At 36.0% G+C, this 23,057-nt stretch overlaps 1 protein-coding gene across 9 annotated transcripts in view; it reads right to left on the bottom strand.

Annotated features, from left to right (window-relative positions):
• Nucleotides 1-1,383: 1,383 nt before the first annotated feature.
• The window catches only part of LOC131425300 (putative uncharacterized protein DDB_G0286901), a 77,922-nt gene continuing 56,248 nt past the window's right edge, over nucleotides 1,384-23,057 (bottom strand). For 8 of the 9 annotated variants that reach the window (XM_058587077.1, XM_058587078.1, XM_058587084.1 and 5 more), the window contains one exon: nucleotides 3,105-3,237. Coding sequence is in view for 1 of the 9 variants with exons in the window: in XM_058587081.1 (XP_058443064.1) it covers nucleotides 3,114-3,237 (124 nt within the window). In the remaining 8 variants the exon portion in view is untranslated. Of the gene's footprint in view, nucleotides 3,238-23,057 lie in introns of all 9 variants that reach the window. The other variant, XM_058587081.1, reaches the window with a different exon arrangement.

The raw sequence follows: 23,057 nt of genomic DNA, 5'->3' as shown, positions 1-23,057 counted from the left end.
ATAGTTTATGTAATTTTTTTTTTCAATAAAAGAAAAACAAAACGACTCACCGATTGATTGCAATCGAACCAGTAGATCTTTTCCCTAATAACTCCTTTGCCTTGATAATTCCTTTTCCTTGGTAATTCCTTTTCCTTGGTAATTCCTTTTCCTTGGTAATTCCTTTTCTTTGGTAATTCCTTTTCACTAGAAATAATGAATTTCCACAATTTTTTTTTGCGCGTGCCAAGATATAATTGGATGGTCGAATTACTCCAACCGAAGAGAAAGAAACTCAATTTTCAATTTCCCCGTAGCCGGTAGTATTGTTGAGAACAAAAAAACACCAGAAAATCTCCGCCGGAGACGTTTTACTGCTCCCGGAAATCCGTATTACACCGTGTCTTTAGCCACGCCGGTTCCAAATTATCCCTCGTCGCCACTTGTAAAATATTATTTTATATCACTTTCCCTACTGGCTATTTCGGATTGTTCTCACTAGCGAAACACACAGGTTGAAAGTTTATTACTGAAAGAGGACCTGCCTCTGTTTATTGGTGTTTTTATATTGTGTATTGATCGACTTTTCGATCAATACACACTAATCACAATACGTGCAATTAGATTAGATTTTTTCGAACATGTAATCAACAAGGTGGACACATTTAGAGAAGTGTTACATAACAAAAATGACGATGCAAAACTAGTACGCGACGGTACGTGCGGCTTTACCTCATTCACAGCGTGCTTTGTTCAATTTCGTATAGCGTGTAGGGTTGCCACATTAAAATTGATATTTTTCAGATGAAATAAATGTACATTTCTAATTCTTTTATTCAATTTGTATCTATTTGTTAGTGTTATTACACGATCATGATAACGATGCTTTTCTATAAAAGCACACTTTTTGCCTTTCTCATATAAAAAGAGAGGGCTAAGTGCTCTATATCATTCGACACAGTTCATCGATCTGAGCAATGTATGTGTCTGTGTGTGTGTTTATGTGTGAGAATGTGTCAAATATTGTATCTCATAAAATAAAAAATAGAAGTCCCACAGGTTTCTATTTAATTTCACACCGCCATTTATATCTGACACATGTTTAATGCATTCTGACAAATTTTTAAGTGTCGGAACAGAGTTACGAACTAGGTTCTTATGAATTGAGTCATATGTGAATTAGCATAACCTGAAAGTTTCATTACTTTTTGCTGTGTAACAAATATCCTGCTCCTTATGAAGTGCACAGTATATATGGTCTCTAGTAATATCAATTATTGGATTACCAGAAGAAACATATTGAAGGATAGTTACCTATTCCAAGTCGGATCATCTAGACAAATTGTACATTTTAGGCTGATCCCGTTCGGTAACGGAGTAGCAATAGGGGATCGCTCAAGCTCAAATATTATTATTAAATGATTGCATGGTCAAATCTTATCCCGCTAACCAGGGCATGGGTGTTATGTACTTACCTGAGTCTTATGTTAATTATGAAGGATTTTTGATCAAAAAGGTTATGAGCTCTTATCGTAAAACGATTTGTTTTCAACTAAACCTCTAATCGTCCTTTCAATCTAGTACTACTTACATATACAGCTCTAGTCTTTCGGAATAAATGAAAGCATTTGTTTTTATTTAAAAGCGTATTTAAATTCATACTCAGTTTCTTTACAAATATATTATTAACGTTCTTAGCAAAATATCTCTTACGTCAATCTCTGTTATCTATCATGTTCGGTTAGAATCATTTAGTTATCATTTGCAGCAGGGTGATATCGCCATAATTCTTAGTCTATTTTACGGTGCATTTACAGAAAGTTTAAAATCGTCTTAAAATTATTTACAAGATTTCAATAACACAAAACTTTAAAAAAAATAATAAATATAATAACATTACAACTTTACTAACGAAGTCACATGACCGTAATAATACACATATTTAAAAAAATGACTGCAGAATAACACATTTCTTAAGGACTACAAATAAATTGTGATGTTTAGTATCTGTCGGAATGCAGTTTTGAACCGGTAATGAAGAACTCTTGTTTAACTTACAAGTAAGCTTTTCCTCTCACATTTCATTGTGTTATGATCTTGAATGGTTAACTAAATGTCTTTGCTTCAATTTTTCAATATAATTCTTCTACCCGTACAGTTTAGATGGAATTCGTTTTGTTTGTGTTATTATGCCTGATGTGCTCAAATTTACTCTGCATCTGTATTTATAGAAATCACGCTATATCTGCCTCCTAGTTCTAAAAATTTAAAATCGACAGCTCTTATGTCGAAAGGACAAGTACATAGATTAATACCACCCGAAAAGGCTTTCATTTTTATTCTGGATTGATTATAGTTCCATCTTGTGCCTCAATGTTGAGAGTAAATTTGAGAAAACGATGACCTTTTCTTCGTATTATCCAATCTTCAGTTCGAGCATTAAAGTAAAGCTCAGTAAAAATAGTTCTCTTCAAATAAAATTGGACAAAATATTCCCAAACGTCTCAATTGGCTAATGCGTTTTCTTGACCAGCTTACGAAAACTTGTGTGCAAACTTGAATACGACAGTGAATTGTAATATATTTGCGTTCGAAACAACGTACTATTTTTTTAAATTTACTGTGATTTTAATGTACTTACTGTTGAGAACTGCGATTGAACTGTGTTTTATTTTACTTTATCTGGAACAAAGATATTCTCTAGAGTATTATTTTTGTAGTATAGAAATCATTCAGATGCGATTGAAAAATCTAGGCTATCAATTATGAACTCAAATGAAAATACATTCCATGTCCCTAGTATTGTTTCGGTTTCGTCATAAGATTTATTATTAGATCACTTACAAAATATGTTGAAAAACTTGTCAATGGTTTTGAGAATAAGACTTGTGTGCAGTTATTGGAACAAGAACAAATTTTTGGCATTTTATTACAATGCCTGCCTTATCTTTTTTCTTACCCGCGATTAGTTCAGTACATAAAGTTATTGCTTATTTTGGTTTAAACATACTTAAGTAGTTTTTGACTACCTTCCGGCAAATGTTCGCATTGGGTTAGGAAAATATTTTTCTCGCGTTGTCAAAGGTACAACGAATGTGAATCCACGAACGTTTAAATTGATAAAATAAATCGTTTTAAATATTTTTGATAAAGAACAACTCAATCCTTACACTTCTCGATGTATATCTCAATGGATAAATGGCAATGGCACATTTGGTTACTGTTTCCGATTTGCAACGAGCACATGTTAGAGTTAATCTAAAAAAGTAAAAAGGGTTTTGATGAGTGACTTTCTTGATTACAGCACTATTTCAAAGGCTACGGGAGAAAAGTAATACATTCGTTATTTCCATCAAACCAGTCAGATATGAAGGTGAAAACTATATAACTTAACTACTTAATGAATGTTTCGTTTTTTTTCGACAGCTGAACTCGACGTGTGGAACGAATCGTATCTGTCTAACTTGAACACAAGCCTCGAGTCTACTCGGTTGTACGTTTGAGATAGATAGATCCATACATTTGTCGATCTTTATGGACAATAGTCAAAAAATAAAGGTAATCGAGTAGTAAGTTGCAAGTTGTCTCAATTTTCCGAAAGAAGTTTCAACAGCAAAGCTTAAATTGATTACCATTGCGAGAAAATGAATCCGAATGCACAAGGAAGTGAGAATCTCAAAAAATGAATTTTTGAACTGACTATTTTATTATCCATCACTGACAACCTGAAACATACCGAGGGTACGAATGAAACAGCAAAAAAGTGTAAATTTGCAAAAAATTGATGCCGAGCGGATAAACTTGAACCTACAACCTTCTCCTTACCGTGAATATTCTTTACCAAGAAGAAGATTGTAGAGTGGAATCCTTTCTCTGAGTGATTTTTTTTCCAAAATGTCTTTTCATTCGGCGATAGAAAGTAAACTAAATACTTAAAAAGGCAATTAGGGAGCATCGGTTAGCTTGTAGTTTTGCGAAGAAACAGGCCAATATTTAGATGTAGAAGTTTCTACAATTACAGAACTAAAAACGTCTCATCACTATGGCCTTGAGCCACAAGCTTCATCGTTTTTTATTTGTCGACCTTTATAGAAGATAGTTACGCTGTTAATGAATACAATTTGAGAGGGAAGAGGGAGATCAACTAGAGGAAATTATGAGTCGTAACCCCACCTCCCTCTTAAAATATCCAGATGTACCTGTGAGGTGGTCTTAGAGGCTGGGTATAAACAGTATACGGACTCAGAATTATGTTATGCCTTAGCCATATCTCCTCATGATGCATAATAAAATTAGTGACCTTATATCGGTATTACTGCTTTCCAGGGCTTGTAAATTCAAGCAACGAATATTAACAAAAGAATTTCACCATCGGTGCTATTCACACACATTCGTATGTCGGGTAAAATTCACAGCGCAACCCAAGCAAGGAGAGCTGCTTCGTTTGTTCATTAGTTCATAAATATGTGCGCCAGCTGATGACTATGCTTCGTGAGGTTAGCATTTGATGAATGATTTTCATATTGAAGATGCGTATGAGAAAACTAGATTCACAACTTTGAGTTCCGATGAATATTAATTTAAAGAACATTGCTTTTAGTGTTTCTAGGATACGTACACAGTATAAACTCACAAAAAAAAAAACAAATTAATCGTTTTGAAAATGGGTTAAAATGCAAAATTTATGCTATACAATGTTTGAAATATTTTTGAATGTGAAATTGGGTTTCAAGTCCAAACATCCAAGTCCAAATACCGCTGTCAAGTTATAGAGATATTGGTTAAAATAGTTAAAGTTTCATGAAATAGTCAAGACCTAAGAGAAAAAATTTCGTGTCGGGGAGGGACAGCAGTATTACGGGCCCCCAATCAGGAGAAATACAAAACATTGTGAGCATGGGAATATCATTGAATAAAGAAACTTTCTTCTTTTAGTTCCCTAGTGAAATATCTCCTCCCGCCGCTCAAAAGGTTTTGGCATTTGTTGGAAGCGGTGGGATGCTGTAAAAATGTATAATATACGAATAGAATGTAATTGAATGAGCAACTAGAAAAATGCTTATCATTTTCATTAAAAAGTACAATATAATGTTGAAGCAGAAGTTTCTAACGTAAAAAATGAGCTTCACGTCTTGGGTCATAAGTTTTCTCAAAAAAAACCTTTTAAAACAGAATATCACAAAAGAAATTATAACAACTATGCCACTCAACTGGAAGCGAACTATGTCTTCAAATCTAGCGTTGGTCGAAGAGGCCTGCTCTCACAGCAAGTTTACTACATTTAAATGTACCCCACATACGACTCATTTAACTTCAGGATATTTCAGTTATGGAACTAAGCAAGAGCCTTGGCTTTTTGTCGTGAATACAACTTACTTTACTATGGGGTGCCTTTTCAAAATTTACCCTCTAAGAGAGTGATAAGTTTTTGATCGTTAATATCTCTTGTTGTATCTAACGAATCAACATAATTTTTGCTACACGGCATCGGAAATATGATCACAATTTTATAATAAAATTATCAGTTGTGTGACATAATCTCAAATAATTCAAAATTAAACTTTTCTGAAATGTTGGGTATAAACGAGTCGCAAAGGGGATAATCCATAAGACGCGTTTGCCATGCTCGTATTTTTAAAGTTCATAGCTCAGTGATCTGTGGAAGGATTTATATAATCTAACTACCAATAGAATCGAAAAGAAACTTAAACGTGTATAACAAAAGCATTGAAGTATTTCAATAGTACACTATTGAAAAACCTGTCTCATTTGACCCATGTCAACACCAGCCAATCAGAACGCGTTCTGAGGAAGAGAACAAAATATCTGCTGCTGTACAACAAATCGTTCGAGAAAAATGTTCCGAAAAGTGTTGAATATCGTCAATCAATTTAGTCCTTCTGAATGTTAGAAACAAATCCCTACAGCATATTGATAGTTTCTTTCAATAAATTATGTAAATCCGATATGAAATAATCGACATTAAAATTCTGTATGCGGCTATTTTTATAGCAGTTAGGACCGCCCAGTAGTGAAAAAGCTACAAATGAAATCACGTAGAAAGAAAGCTCCTAACAAAAATTGGATCAATTTGGATTCTATCGCCACTGCGAGCAGACGTATTTTGTGTCGCTTGCAAAGCTAGTTTCGCTTCCGACAAGAGCGATTACGTCATAGCTGCCAGTCATTTGCATTGTTAAAAAAACAACGGTGGAGAGCATTACACAAAATCAGCCGCTCTAATGGCTCAAAAGTTTTCTAATGAACTATTAGGATTTGTTATTCGCAAATCGAAGGTAAAAATCCTCAGTTTAGTGCAAACTTAGAACAGTTTGGTTTGATTTGTGCACTTTTCGCTGTGTGAAATTCACAGTAATCGAGATCAAGTGATGCCTTCTTTGTTTTTGCGAAAAATGTTTCAGAGTTTAATGTCGTAGAGAATTACGCAATTTGACCCTTCTGAATGCTAGAAACGAATCCCTACAGCATATTGATAGTTTCTTTCAATAAATAAGGCCTATTGTATAATTGATCAACCCAGCGAGTTAAGGTTTTCTTTATGGGAAGATTATAATCGGTTGTAAACGCTACACCTACACCAACCATATCAGTATCGCACCCACGTACAACGTTCAGCTTGGAATTAGATGACGGAAGTCAGCGGCATCCATCGGAATTCGAATTCATCTCATCACTCTCCATCACAAACGCTTTCATAAACGGTTCTTTTCAGAGCCACCATTATTTTATAATAAAGAACTATACTGGTTATTTCATAATATTTGTGTTTCACAATGTTAAATGTAACTAATCTGTACTTTAGTTTAGGTGCATCGTTTCAAAATCTACATACAATTTTATACAATTAATCAACTAATTGATATTCGGAAGTGTTAAGAAACATGTCAGTTGTTTTCGTATTCACGACATCCAGTTATGTCTCTGACAATACCCACCCGCCTTTTTTTGTAATTTTGTAATTGATTGTTCCCACGAAACGCTAAAATAATACAACGCACCCAAATCTGAAGACTAGTCATATGGGTAACAACATGGCCACCATACCATAACAGTTCGGCTGAAAAGTTCGTATCGTTTAATAGAAACACACATTTTTTTGCTAAACTTCGTTTTTATTATTGAACATAATTGCCATCAGAGGCGATACAGCGATTATAGCAATCTTCCAACTTTTCGATACCATTTTTGTAGTACGATTTGTCCTTTGCCTCAAAATAGGCCTCAGTTTCAGCGATTACCTCTTCATTGCTTCTAAATTTTTTACCAGCGAGCATTCTCTTGAGGTCTGAGAACAGGAAAAAGTCACTGGGGGCCAAATCTGGAGAATACGGTGGATGAGCGAGCAATTCGAAGCCCAATTCGTTCAATTTCAGCATGGTTTTTCGTTGTTGTTTTTGATCGATTGTGAGCTCACGCGGCACCCATTTTGCACAAAGCTTTCTCATATCCAAATATTCGTGAATAATATGTCCAACACGTTCCTTTGATATCTTTAGGGTGTCAGCTATCTCGATCAACTTCACTTTACGGTCATTGAAAATCATTTTGTGGATTTTTTTCACGTTTTCATCGGTAACAGCCTCTTTTGGACGTCCACTGCGTTCATCGTCTTCGGTGCTCATATGACCAGTACGAAATTTTGCAAACCTCTTACGAATTGTTGCTTCGCCCGGTGCAGAGTCTGGATAATACTCATCAAACCATTTTTTGGTATCGGCGGTACTTTTTTTTATCAAAAAGTAGTGTTTCATCAACACACGAAATTCCTTTTTTCCATTTTTTTCACAATAACAAAAGTAGCTTCACTCAAAATGCAATATCTCACAAACTAATAATCAGACAGCTGTCAAATCTATACACGTATCTTTTGAAGGTTGGTACCAACTGAAAATGGTATGGATTTAATTCTAGTGGCGCCCTCTCATACAAACGATACGAACTTTTCAGCCGATCTGTTAATGTTATCTCACAATAATTTATGCTGGGAATTCAGACCCCGAGCGGAATTGAACATCAGACGAAAGTTTTCAACGTCAATAGAAGAAATTATGAAAATAAACAGATTATCACTAGGCCACCCGCAGTCCCAAACAAAGAGTCAACCGATCGTGTAGACCAAATATGCGTCGCTAGCAGAAAGGACCGGTTGAACTTCCGACAGCGGCTACAGACCAGCACCAGAGAATTCATGAAAAATAATTGTAAGTGTCATTTAGACAAACAGTCCACAGCATCATAGAGTCGAGCGCAAATCGACGAATTAATCGTAACTCATATATATATATATATATATATATATATATATATATATATATATATATATATATATATATATATATATATATATATATGTATGTATATATATATATATATATATATATATATATATATATATATATATATATATATATATATATATATATATATATATATATATATATATATATATATATATATATATATATATATATATATATATATATATATATATATATATATATATATATATATATATATATATATATATATATATATATATATATATATATATATATATATATATATATATATATATATATATATATATATATATATATATATATATATATATATATATATATATATACACGGAACGGATTGCCACCAAACTTGGCACAGGTACTTCTAGAATTTCAGAGATGGTTTATGGTGTATATTTATAGGGAAGGGAGCGTAGCAAGTGTCATTAACAAGATGGGGTCATGAAAAAATTCATATGAGTTGACAAGAATCGATACGTTTTGAAGACCATAGACATTTTGCATACCTTGGATATGACTATAAGGGGGGTGCAAGTGCCTTCAAAAAGGAGGATGTGTTGTTTAAAGCGGCATAACCACAAACGAATTGCAGACATGACAGTCACGATCTTTTTTTGGCGCACATCTACGGTCCTCCGTGAAACTGGCACCAATGGTGATAAATTGGTTGCACTGCTGAGTTCCCATCATACATCCATAATGCAAATCGATAGTCCCATGACAAAAGGGCCTAACTGCAAATGAGAGCCTCTCTTTGTTTACTTTCTCTTTTGATTATTACGGAGCCGTTATTGCAAATTCTCTAAAGTTTCCAATATAAATCGAAAGATTGTAGTGTAACCTTGAAAGTTTTGCGAAGAGTAAAGCGTCAAATATAAAATCAGTTCGGTAAATCGTGAAAGAAAAAGTAAACAAAGAGAAACTGTCATTTGCAGTTAGGCCCTTTTGTCGTGGGACGGTCGAAATGTCAAACCGTGAGAACCCTTTCGATTCGGTAGCTCATTTGTATATACTGAAATTTTATGGCACACTTTGGTTGAAATGATAACAATGCAATTAATCTCGCGCTCCACCAAGCGGTGAGTGCGGTCATTTCAGAAGGTACCGGTAACCACATTTTTTAAAAATATTCACAAGCACGTACATGTCTTTATTATTTATCTTTGTATTTACTTCGCAGCAAAAAGATTCCGCCCGTACCTCTATGGTAGGCCTTTTACAATTTATACTGATCATGAGCCGCTAACAAAGAGCTTAAACTGACAGATGCTACTGGACGGGTTACACGCCTAGAGCAGTATGATTTTAAAATTATCTAGAAAAAAGGCAAACAGAATGTAGTAGCGGATGGACTATCTAGAACTCCATCGGCAGAACTAAATTTACCAGAACTTTCTAACGAATGCTTCCGAAATGACAAAATTTACGGCCCAGAAATAGTCAATAAGTTAAACAACCAAATAATAGTAAGAATCACAAATGAGACTCGGAAAAGTCCATACATTATGTGTAAAATATTCTCGAACCTAATTCGCCATGTGTTCCATAAAGCCAGTTATAATAAAGATGACTTAAAGAAGATTTTAAAGAAATACATTGACCCTACTAAAACCAATTGTATATTTGCCCAAACTGAGATAATCTGAATATGCGACGAAATTCTTTGAATTGGTTTTTAAGAAAAACATAGAATTCCAATTTTCTAATATTCTTTTGCCAGATATAATTTCAGGAATGGATCAGAAAGAATTCATACGGAGAGTTCACAACTTCAATCATCGAAATTATAATTTAACGTATGAAGAAGTCCGAAAATCTGCCTTCTTCCCCGGAATGTTGAGTAAAATTAAAACATTTATTAGGAACTGCGAAGAATGCAGATACGTCAAGTACAAACGTAAACCCTTCAAAATTCCGATTTCAAGAAGAATCTACGAAAAACCGCTTGAAAACGTTTATATATGTTAGATGTCTACGTGAAAGACCGACATAAATTCTTGACCATTGTAGACTCCTTCTCGAAATTCGCACGAATATTTCAAATTTCAAATGAAACGACAGAAGAAATGGCAAGTACTGTCAATACAGAGTTAGGTTTTACATAGTAAAAGATTTATGTGTTCCTGGAATCATTGGAGCAGAGTTTTTAAAGATATATACAATTTATGTCACTCAGAATTTCGAGTACATATGCCTAAGTGTACCAAACGAGCACAATAATGTAGCAAATATACCAGTAACAGGAAAAGAAAAGATACACGCAACTGAGCATTATGAGATGCGTGCTGCAGATAGGAATGGGTGTAACATTGAATTAGCCACCCACATAAATAATGAAAGAAATAAAGAAGTAAATGATTATAATGAGAAGCCAAAGATGTCTTCAAACAGTGCAACTAAAGCAAACAATAATTTTGAAATAAAAAAATCTCCAAGTAGAAATAGTACAACCGAAAAACATATTAAAACTGATGCAAAGAGTAGCAAAAATGAAGTAATTATCGTCAATGCTGAAGTCTTGGAGGGCAGTTTAGCAAAGCATAGTAAATATGAAGTGAATAAAAATGATAACATTAATGCATCGTATGACGAGGAAGACAAATGTTCCCTTGATTTAGATACAAATCAAGACGTAGTTCTTACGGAAAATAAACGATGCGGTCAAATAACTGGTCGAGACCGAACGGATAAATTATTAAAATCACTAAATAAAAAACACATTTGAAAAGAGCAAATTTAATGGGTATAGAGAAAATTATGGCATCATACAGCGATGTATTCTATTTGAGGGGGATAAATTAATTATTACCGATTCAGCGGTACATGAAATTGAAACTTCTACTTCAAACGTGCCTATCGATAAATGGCAATACAGATTTCCAGAAGCCACTAAAAGTCATATTAATGAAGAAATTGAAAAAATGCGTAGGCAAGGTATCACAAGGCCTAGTAAGAGTCCGTGGGATGCACCAGTCTTATGTGTTCCTAAGAAGGAAGATGAATTTGGCAACAAGAAATACAGAATTGTGGTTGACTTTAGGGATCTAAATTTAGTAACAAAGCCATTTGTATACCCAATTCCACTAATCGACGAGATTTTAGATAATCTCGGAAATATTTTTCCACTTTGGATTTAAAATCGGGATTTTACACCCATTAACCCAAAAGATGCTGCCAAGACAGCGTTTTCAACTCCAAAAGGCCACTTCGAGTTCACAAGAATGCCTATGGGTTTACGAAATAGTCCATCCACTTTCCAGCGATTAATGAATACAGTGTTGTATGTAATAAATGACGTGAAAGCTATAGTCTACTTGGACGACATAATTGTTTTTGGTTTAACTATTGAAGAACATAATGATAACTTGTGCAAAGTTTTAAGGGCATTGCGCCGACATAATTTAAAAGTCGAGCCAAGAAAATGTCAAATCTTGAAAACAGAAATAAAATACTTAGGTCATGTAATTGACAAGGAAGGCATCCGGCCTACGGAGGAAAACTTTAAGGCAATTAAAGAAATGGTGGCGCCCAGAACGGTTAAAGGAGTCCGCTCATTTTTAGGGACAGTAAATTTTCATGGAAAATTTATACCACATATAGCAGAGAAACGTAAACCACTGAACGATCTCTTGCGAAAGAATGTGAAGTTTGTTTGGACAAACGAGTGTCAAAAAGCCTTTGAGGAACTAACTTTTTAACTTCAGATACACTGTTGGTAAGACCAAATTACAAAGACAAGTTCGTAATCACAACAGACGCTAGTGAGTACGCCCTTGGAGCAGTACTTTCTAATGAAAAATCAGTTGAGAGACCAATAGCCTACGCAAGCAGGGGCCTGGTAGGTATCGAAAGAAGGTACCACACAATCGAAAAGGAACTATTGGCGATTGTATGGGCAGTAAACCGCTTCAGACATTATATTTACAAACAGAAATTTATTGTCTATACTGATCATAGACCTCTCATTTCAATATGGCACTTAAAAGAAACTTCGCCAACCCTCACGCGACTACGTCTAAAATTACAGGGACTCGAAATAGATATTCGCTACAAACAAGGAAAAGACAATGTTGTGGCAGATTTTTTGTCGAGACTACCCGAGCAGGCCGAGTCCTTACAGCCTATATCAGTAGTCACTAGACAACAGAAACGTCAACAGCAGCAAGCGGAGAACAATGAACTTGCGAAGCGGAAAGACGCGGAAAATAAAACAACTCCCTCAAAACAACTTAAAGACGAATCAAGCAGGTTTACGTTATTTAAAAATAAACAAAAAACAGAATGGAATCCGCACATGGACGGATTAGAAAACATCGATTTTGGATGGGACGGAAAAGAAGACTTAGGAACATCTTCTTATTTCGACGATTATGAAATATACATAAACAGCAATGGTATCAAATTTGATCTGCTAAAATTTTCAAAACATAAAAATAAAAAAGCGATTTTGATGGAACTTTTGTAATAATAAACAGTAGATCAGCATACAAAGAACTGGTAGATTTACCACACGGTTTAAAAGACTATTTGAATGGAAGAATATTCGCAATTCCAGAGCATAAAATATGGGGATTAGTTTTAAATGGATCAAGTTAATCACTAACCGACACAAAAATTCTATTAGATGGGTTAGTAGATGGTTTCAGTAATTGTCCCGAAGACATAAAAAAAAAATTCAAATAATTTCCTACCGAAATATGCAGAAATTTCCCGAATCAAATGTACGGTTCATCGCAGAAAAATTTGATAAAATTTTCACCCTATACGCACCAGAAAAAGACAGAATGTGGGTGCCAGAAAAAGATCGCGAAACTTTATTGAAAGAGTTCCACGATGCTCCTCAAAGTGGACATGTTGGAAGTAAACGAATGGCAGAGCGTATGAGTCCACTATTCCAATGGACTAATATGCGAAAAGATATCGAAAATTATGTAAGACAATGTGATTCTTATCAGAAGAATAAAATTGGCCGTTCAAATAAAATTCCAATGAAAATTACTACGACATCATTGGAACCATTCGAAAAGCTGTACATGGATATAGTAGTACTCCCAGAGTCTCACTGGGGTAACAAATATGGCCTTATTATACAAGACGATCTGACCACATATTTAGTTGTAGCACCGATGGAAAATCAAGAGAGTTCCACGGTTGCTCAAACTTTTGTTAATAACTATAAATGTAGATTTGGGACACCCGCTGAATTAGTAACGGATAATGGATCCAATTTTGTTAGTTCATTAATGAAAAATATCTGTAAAATTTTAAACATTATGAAAATTACTACTAGTACATAGCATCCGCAGAAAAACCTCGTCGAAAGATATGGGACGAACTTTTACCATTTTTTACATTTGAATGTAATACTACAATTAAGGCATCAACGGATTACACTCCGTTTGAGTTACTACATGGGAAACGAGCAAATATTCCTAATTCAATGTACAAATATAACAATGATGGAATGTACTATGAAATGCGATCATCATTCAAGCGATTGCATCATCAAGCACGAGAAAATTTAATTAAGTCAAAAGAAAAACGTAAGGAGCTGTATGATAAAAACTCGAACGAATGACAACCAATGTGGGGGGACTTAGTGTTAGTCAAAGCCAATCTCACAGGCGCAGGCCAAAAATTACAATGACTTTGGAGAGGACCATATGAAGTAGTCGCTCTACCTAGTGAACAGACAACTACAATTAAAAATGGAAACAGGCTTGAGAAGATAAGAATCGATTGAAAAGATATACCGAATGATCGATGAAAAAAAAAAACTCGTAATCACTCGAAATATTTAAAAAATAAATATAAATATAATTTTAACTGAGAAGATAACCTTTAATCCAGTATAACTGTATAAGAATAGTGATTACTGTATACAAACAAAGAACAAATAAACAATAAAAATTGGCATATTATAAGACAATATATAAATGGAAGCATGAAATAATAGGATAAAGATCGAATTGAAGTTTATTAGTCATGAAAAAGTATAACAAAAGAAAGACTTTTAAACCAAGTATGAGATTTTGGAACACAAAATCAATATGAAATTCAAGTTAACAAAATATGAAAATTATTAGCGAAAAATATATTCGACAAAGCGATGTTGTTTGAATATGCAACATAAAAGTGTAGATAAGTTGATGTAAAACCGGACAAAAGTTATTTAAAGGTGTACGACTAGTGAAACGAACAAAATATTAAAGAAATCGGGGTTAAAAGTATCAAAGGAGAAATAATATGTTTTGAAAAACTAGGATACGTAAAACAATATACAGGTATTTAGAAAAGAATGGGAAAACTCAAAGCTGCATTATGGCTATGTTATGTTACAAAAACAGAAAAAAAACTAAATTAAAACAAAACAAAATCAATGTTGTCAAGATGTTAACTTAGTATGCAATATGAAAACCAAATGGGAACGAAAAATCAACTCGGATGGATCTATGGATTACAAAAGAAGTTATGTGAAAAAAGAAACAATCCATGCATGAAAATCAATGGAATAACAATAAAAAGATAACAATAAAATATCACAAAAGAGTCGAATATTTCAAGACCTTTGGTATGCCAAAAATGATCACATGCGATCAGGCATCAGGGTTTAGAAATCCTCGATTTAGGGAATTCCTAAGCAAACAGGGCGTTTCGCTGCCTTTTGCTAGTACGAGTAATAGTAACGGTATAGTGGAGAGATTCCACCCTGTTGGAAATGTACCAACTGCACGACAAACTTAAAGCCGCGAGAAATTATATTCGGCACATGCGCTTCACTGAATCCAGTCGAAATTAATCTCTCTAGGCTCAAAAACATTCAAACGGCCAAAGACAACAGTCAATATATAGCAGACAAACACAATAACAGACTACCACTAATCTACAAGAATGACTATAAAATATTGACAAACCCAATTGTGGTGAAAGGAAAGGCCAAACCAAGCCCCTATGGCCAACTATATAGACCGGTAGAATTCGTAAATCAGACCGAAAAAACCACAACTGACTCACGTGATATTAAAATACTCAAGAAAGACGTAAAAAGGATATAAAACATTACTTCATTTCAGATTATGCCTACTGATAACGACAGCAAACGCAGATGTACGAATACACGATGTGGGTCAAAACCCACTAGTAATAATTCCGATAGGCATAGCTCGGATTAGCAATAGCTACCTGAGAATTGGTCATCATGTAAACCTTAGCTTACTCGCAGATACCATTCAGAACCTAAATAGCATAACTCAGAGTAAAATTTCGAATAATTACATTCTGAGTCCGATAATAAAAATAAAATCAAGAAAACTCCACTCCATGTTTGAAAGATTGAGACCATCTTGGGAAAAACGGCGAGAAAGCTTAGGACGCGCCTGGAAATACGTATCGGGTAGTCCAGATGCAGAGGATTTGAAGATAATAAAAAGTACAATGAACTCAATTATCGTTCAGAACAGTAATCAAGTCAAAATTAACAGTGCGCTTGATGTTAGACTAAGAAATATCGCTGCAACAATTGATTCTATAATTAGTATTCAAAATGATATTCAGAATAGAACACTTGAAGGTTTTGATTCAATCAATTTAATATTCAATTTAGATGAGTTGATAGATCAGCTAGACCCGACCCGACGTAATATCCCCAGCAGGCGCATCATTTCAACAGACGAAATCATCATAGCACAGAACTTCCTCAAGGAAAACGGTTTGGAAACAAATCTACTCGATGAAATACTAGAGATTTCCGGTGCCTATGTCCCACGGAGTTCAGTATCATTTGAACTACAACTTGAACTTGAGAAAACATCATATAGAGAATAGACAACGAAAACATCATAGTCAGCGCCGAAAACGTAATTTGTCGTCAACCAGTTCGGACGCGGACTCCAAGAGCCGCGGTTCGCTAGTTTATTTAATTTGCATTTCAATCAAAACAGTATTGTTTTTGTTTATTATTTACTATGACCTGCGAAATTTGTGCTTTGGATACCATCGTCGACTCGGTTATGTGGACATGTGTTGGATGTCCACGAAAATTTCACGCCTCCTATGTTGGAGTGTCTATTCAGCGGGGTTCACTGCGGAGAAAGGATAGAAGAGCTATTGACGTATGCTCTTATATATTACCGTGCTATGAGTCCTGTCAAGAGCTTCTGCACGCAAAAATCGACTTCGATAGACTAGTTGAACAACAAAAGCTTCTTGAACGTCAACTCCATTCAAACACGGGAGTTGTGCATAAAATTTCGATGCAACAAGAGAAGTCAAGCTTAGTTCATGAAGCTATTGATGCCCAAGAAACATTGCTTACGACTATAAAAAATGAATTGATTTCAATAAACAAAAATAGCAGCTTGATCGGCAGTGTTGTTGCCATAAAAACCATGTCACCTCATTGTTCGATACAGAAATGTCAACAATGAAGGAAAACGTGTACAATGACTTAAATAGAACTGACTTCCGAATTATCATCTGAGTTACGTGACATGAATAACGAGCTAAACCATATCAACCAGTTATCTCTTGATACTGCAACCAGCTGCACCATGAACGTAAGTTCGACATTGGCAATTGACATTCTTGGCGAAATCAAATCTTTGTCAGCACATTTGGAAACCTGAGCAAATACCAGTGTCCAATGCCTCAGGCCTCAGTTTGGCGGCAGAATTATGCAAAGTAGATAATTCTGGATGGCGCTTTCTGGGCACCATAAAGGTATGGAAATCGGACTGGAGTGACTACGATGCGCGAGAATCGAGAAGACTACATCAGCAAAAACAAGCTGCAAAAGCTAAAAGTCGCAAAAAGCAAACAAAGCTATTAACAGTTAACAAAGAATTTGAAAATGAACTAAAATGTTCAGAACAGCAACAACAATTTAAGAAACCATAGAAATTACAATGAGGATTACAATATTCGTGACACTTGTTGTCCTAATATATCCTAATATAATATCTTCTAATAAGAAGACAACCCAACAGCATCCTGCCACCAGGAAGAGTGCCAACCAACCATTCAATTCCAAAGAGGTGAGATACTGAATCCATATCCACCGAACGACTCACGACGATCGCCACTAAGAAGCAACCCGATGACTCCAGTGGGTGCGTCAGCTACTTTGTATGGCGCGCTCAATTCTCCACACTCTTGTTTTCGGCATCATTGACACACCACTTAGGAGAAGAAAACGACGACAACTCTATTGCATATAATGCTTATCATCCAAATGCTGCATAATTTAATAAGTCATCATTGAAGGTCATAGTTTATGGCCAGAATTTTAATAGAATGAAAAGTGCGTTGAAAATTATTGAAATTTGTAATAAAATATCAAGTAGTTCTTATGCAATAATCTTAGCTACAGAAACAAGCTAGGATGAAAATGTTAGGAGTGAAGAAGTTTTCGGCAATAATTACAATGTGTTCAGAGATGATCGCAATTTACAAACGTCTGATAAGAGATCGGGTGGTGGAGTGCTCATTGCTATTTCTACAAAATTTAATGCTGAGATCATAACCACTAGAAAAATTGAATAATTCGAGCACGTATTGTATTTTATTACGTATTGCAGAAGTATTTTCCCCCAAACAACACCCATAAAGCAATATATGAAAAGTTTTTCCAGATTGCTGAAGAAATCATAGCTAACCTTGCTTCCGAAGTGAAAGTACACATTCACGGTGACTTTAATCAACGTGACATTGACTTTTTCCCAGACTCTGGAAATGAGAGCATCCTACTACCAGTGGGGGGGGGGGGGGGAGAGAATGAAACCCAATAATATATAATTACGTGACACTCTCGACACCAGATCAGCTCATTATTCCTCGCATTAAACATCGAAGACAGCAAACTCAATCCATGCCCGAACATTATGGCCGGGTCAGCATAATATTCCATCAAAACCACCTCGGACCCATAGACAGGCGTTCAGAATCTTTGTAACAACGACCGTGGCCTCGCGGAGTGCTAGATTAAGTAAAGTTCATGTGAATAAACCTTTTTCAAAACTCCAACTATGGGACTTAATTCAAAATTGGCGCAGCCGTTTGGTTCCAGTAAAATAGTGAAAGTAGTGAGTGTAAAAAACAGTGTAAAAGTTAGGATTTGTAAATCCAACTAAAGTGAGTCCGCGAAACACTAACTAACGAACTTCAGTGAGTGCTAGCATCTTTGGAGAGTTGAGGCTCCACCGTGCACCCTACGCTATCACTGGAAGAACCTTGAACCCCACACAACACGATTGCTAAGGTGAGTTTATTTTTCTCTTTCATGTAAGTGTATAACAAGACCCACCGCTGGAAGTAAGAAGTGTTCTAAGCGAAATTCGACTTCCTTGAAAGTTCTGAGCGAAGCACAATTTCAGTAGCCCCACGAGTTCTAAGCGAACGTGTGCGCTCGAAATATTCTTTTGCAACACATGCCAAAAGAGAAAAAAATTATAATCGAATCCATCATTTGTGGGTTCAGATTAGAGACAGTGCGTGTGTTCATCAGATTCAGAAGAAAGCAGTGCCTCTTCTGACTCAGGAGATCTAGCACATACACCAGTAAAGGAAATTTCTTCCATAGAAAATCTTTCTCTAAATAGCAATATGGAACAAATAAACGCTCAATTGCAGGCGATGATGCAGATGATGGAGTCATTCTCCACAAAACAAACAGAACATGATAACATGTTCTCTCAACTTCAAACGAGGTTGGACACGAACACATTTCCTTCCTCAACAAGCACGCAATATGTAACTACCAATATTGATACCAACCTACGACGGCAATAGGAAACAGTTGAATTCTTGGCAAGAAACAGCGGAGGAAACTTTGAATGCTTTCGAACCGCATGTGTCTCCGCAACAGTTCAAAATGTACATAACAGCTATATCAAACAAAATTCAAGGAAAAGCTAAAGACGTCCTATGCCTGGCAGGCAACCCAGACAGTTTCGAAGAAATCAAATTGATTTTAATTAATGCACTGTTCGACCGCCAGGAACTGTCAACGTACAAATTCCAATTGTGGCAATGTCGGATGACCGACGGTATGACCATAACAAGATACTACCAAAAATCTAAAACACAGCTGGGACACAATAAACGAATTTATCGAAGAGGATGCCCTGGCAGCATTTATATCCGGCTTGACAGAGCCCTATTTCGGCTATGCACAGGCCGCCAGGCCTAAAGACATGGAGGACGCATACGCGTTCCTCTGCAAATTTAAATCTAAAGAAAATACAAGTACAATACAAGTACCAAGACAACGACCAGAAACCCGGAACAAACAAATTTAACCAGAACAAAAAACAAATTAAACAAGAAATTCAAATAAATGAATCGGAACCTATGGAAACCAGTTCCACTCTGAGCCGATTAACTGTTAATAAGAGAACCTTAAATAATCACGAGACGACAAAGAGCCCCCACCTGAACCAATTTCGGAATCGAAGTCTGAAGATGAAGGAGAACTGGACCTAAATTTTCACTCGGTCAACACAAATCACGAGAGAACCTGAATTATTTATCTTATTTAAAACTAATTCATCTAACTACAAGAGAACAAATTAAAATGTTAATAGACACAGGAGCAAACAAAAACACTATCGCAAATAATATTTTTTAAAACACCTAAATTACCCCAGACACAGAAATCAAAAATGTGTGTGGAACCAGTTACGTGACCAGGAAAAGTAAGATGGATTTCTTCAATGGTAGTTTCAAACACCTTTCATTTTACGTTAAAAAATTCCACCATTTCTTCTATGGTATAATAGGTTCGGAAACACTTGCCAAATTGAAATCACACATCGATTACGAAAACGAAACCATAAAATTACTCGATAAACAACTATCTTACTCGAAGTTCTATACAGCTAGACGACTCTATAACCACTGCGTAACCATAGAAACAACAAATAATGGCGACTGGTTTGTACCAACCTACCAAAAACTTTGCTACAAAGCATTCATTCACCGCGGTTTGTACAAAGTAGAAAACAGAGAATCAGTCATACACATAATTTCCTCATCCAAACAACCTGTAAAGTTACCAAAACTTCAACTAAAAGTTAACAACTTCGAAACGATTCCTCCTAACAGCATCGACCTTTCAAAAAACAACCAAGATACCGATATAGAGACTAGAATTAGAACAAGCCATCTTTCGAAACTAGAGAAGTCCGAATTGTTAAACGGTCTGAAAAAAACATGAACGTGTAATTCAAAGAAACGAGGAAAAATTAACGTCTTCTTCCGCAACCAAACATAAAATTCATACTACGAATAACTCTCCAATTTATACAAAAAATTATCGGTACCCTCACCCATTCAAACAGGATATCCATGAACAAATCCAGGAGATGCTAGACAACGGCATCATCCGGCCATCTATAAGCCCGTACTCATCTCCCATATGGGTAGACCCAAAAAAGAAAATGGACGCCTCAGAAAAAAGAAAAGTACGAGTCGTCATCGATTATAGGAAGCTTAATGAGCATACCATCGATGACAAATACCCAATGCCCCAAATCGAACGTGACACCCTAGACACCAGATCAGCACATTATTGCTCGCATCAAACATCGAAGACAGCAAACTCAATCCATGCCAGAACATTATAGCCGGGTCAGCATAATATTCCATCAAAACCACCTCGGACCCAGAGACAGGCGTTCAGTATCTTTGTGACAACGACCGTGGCCTCGCGAAGTGCTAGATTAAGTAAAGTTCATGTGAATAAACCTTTTTTAAAACTCCAGCTACGGGACTTAATTCAAAATTATATCTTTGATCAAGTTGCATGCTTAGGACTCAACCAAATTAATTACGTTAAAAATCAGCAAAACTGTTACTTAGATTCGCAAGAAGTCTTCTGTCTCACCGAATCCATAAACTCCATGGAAAAAATGAAAGATTTCACACAGCAATTGAGTTGTTCAAGTTACTAACCGACTAGCCATGATAGAGCAGCAAACCCAACAGTTTGAAAAAGCGCTGTCGCGTCTGGAAACCGGATCTAAGTAACCGAAAACGCATGCACCAACCTTGGATCGTCAAGGGAACCGTCGCTAGAAGAACCATTGGAGACATGGAAACTGCTGAGTAGCTGAGTAGGGATTAGGTAGAAAGTTAGATCAGTTAGAACCGCAGAACAAGACAGTTGAATTTTTGTGTCGAAATTATTTTTTAAAAACTCCTAAAGTAAACGTGAAAACGTAAGTGGCGCAGTTGGCGCGGATTACGATAAAGTTTTGAGTGCTCCCGCGAAAGCCTCTTCAACGGAATATTGGAGAGTTGAGGCAGTGCGAAAAGAAATTTTATTATCCGCAGAGCCAGTCCGACGGATTATCGGACAGATAACTCCCAGGAATCTCTTCCACCTACATGTTCTACATGGAGGGCACAGACCTGAGTTTTACTAATATTATAAAACATAAGATTGAAACGCAAGATGAATCTCCCCTGTACATGAAAAGTTACCTATACCCTTACTGTCATAAAGAGGAGGTACAACGTCAAATTTCCGAAATGTTGAAGCAAGGGATTATTCAACATGACTTGGAACCCTGCTTCCGATAAAATCTCGTTCAATTCCCGACATACGCAAAGCTCTCCTAAAATATATCTCTTTGTACGGTAAACCTAAGTTAATAGTCTCCGACAACGAACCATCTTTAAAATCAATTGAGGTACGAGGAATCCTGAACGACTCAAATATACAACAATATTTCATTGCTACCAATCATAGTGAATCCAACGGAATTCAGGTGCAACCGCCACAAATTTAAGGGACTTCCCACAAAGGAGATGGTCCTAATCGCCTGCACCTTATATAATAACAGTATTCATTCCGCCGCAAACTTAAAACCTCGTAAGGTCTTCTATGGAATCAGAGACGGCGAAGAGAGGCCTTTAAGCATGGACGAAATAATGGAGCACCGCAATATAATATACGACGATACAGTCCTAAAAATAACAGACACACAACAAAAACAAAACATATCGTTATGGACAAACCTAACACACGGATCAGATAGATCAGCAACTATTAACCATAAGGCTTTCACATGTTTCACACACCAAACCATATATTACATGCCTTCAACGAACACCGACTAGCAATAGGTATGCTGACGTAGCGGCGCGCATCCGGTCAACGAGAGTCATCGCCCCAGCCAGGTTGTACCACGCTGTAACGACGACTTCAACACGAATCAACAGGATAACCGCTAAGACAGCAGTTTAAGGCTCGGTAGTTAGGGCTCAAGTACAGATAGGGAATAAAGTTAGTTCAGTTCGATTTCAGGATCGCTAGCGTTAAGAAGCAGAGTGTAAATTATTTTTAAAAACGCAAAAATAAAAGTCGACACTTAATTGGCGCAGTCGTGCGGTCCACTCAACGGTGCGGTGACTTTGTCTAGTGATCCAGCGATAAAAGTTTAAAAATCGAGTGATAAAAAAATACACTGGTATCCAGCCCGTGACAACAGACGTGCCGGTAATTGAAATCAAGTGTTCTGGACTAGAGTGCTAGTTTAAAACCAGCAATCACACATTATCAAGACCCGTTCCTCGACCTGTATCCATAATCCATAGAAATAACACAGACCTAGACAAACTCATTCGAACTCAACACCTAAATCAAGAAGAAAAGTCTGCTCTAATGAAAACTATTTCCAAGAACTCTACAATTTTTCAAAACGAATTCGAACAGTTGTCCTGCACTACTACAATTCAGCATCGGATTAAAACCGTGGA

Source organism: Malaya genurostris, chromosome 1 (assembly GCF_030247185.1).
Source record: "Malaya genurostris strain Urasoe2022 chromosome 1, Malgen_1.1, whole genome shotgun sequence".
NCBI classification, from domain to species: Eukaryota; Metazoa; Arthropoda; class Insecta; order Diptera; family Culicidae; genus Malaya; species Malaya genurostris.
Note: the sequence above shows the minus strand (reverse complement) of the source record. Positions and strands in the feature narration are given on the sequence as shown.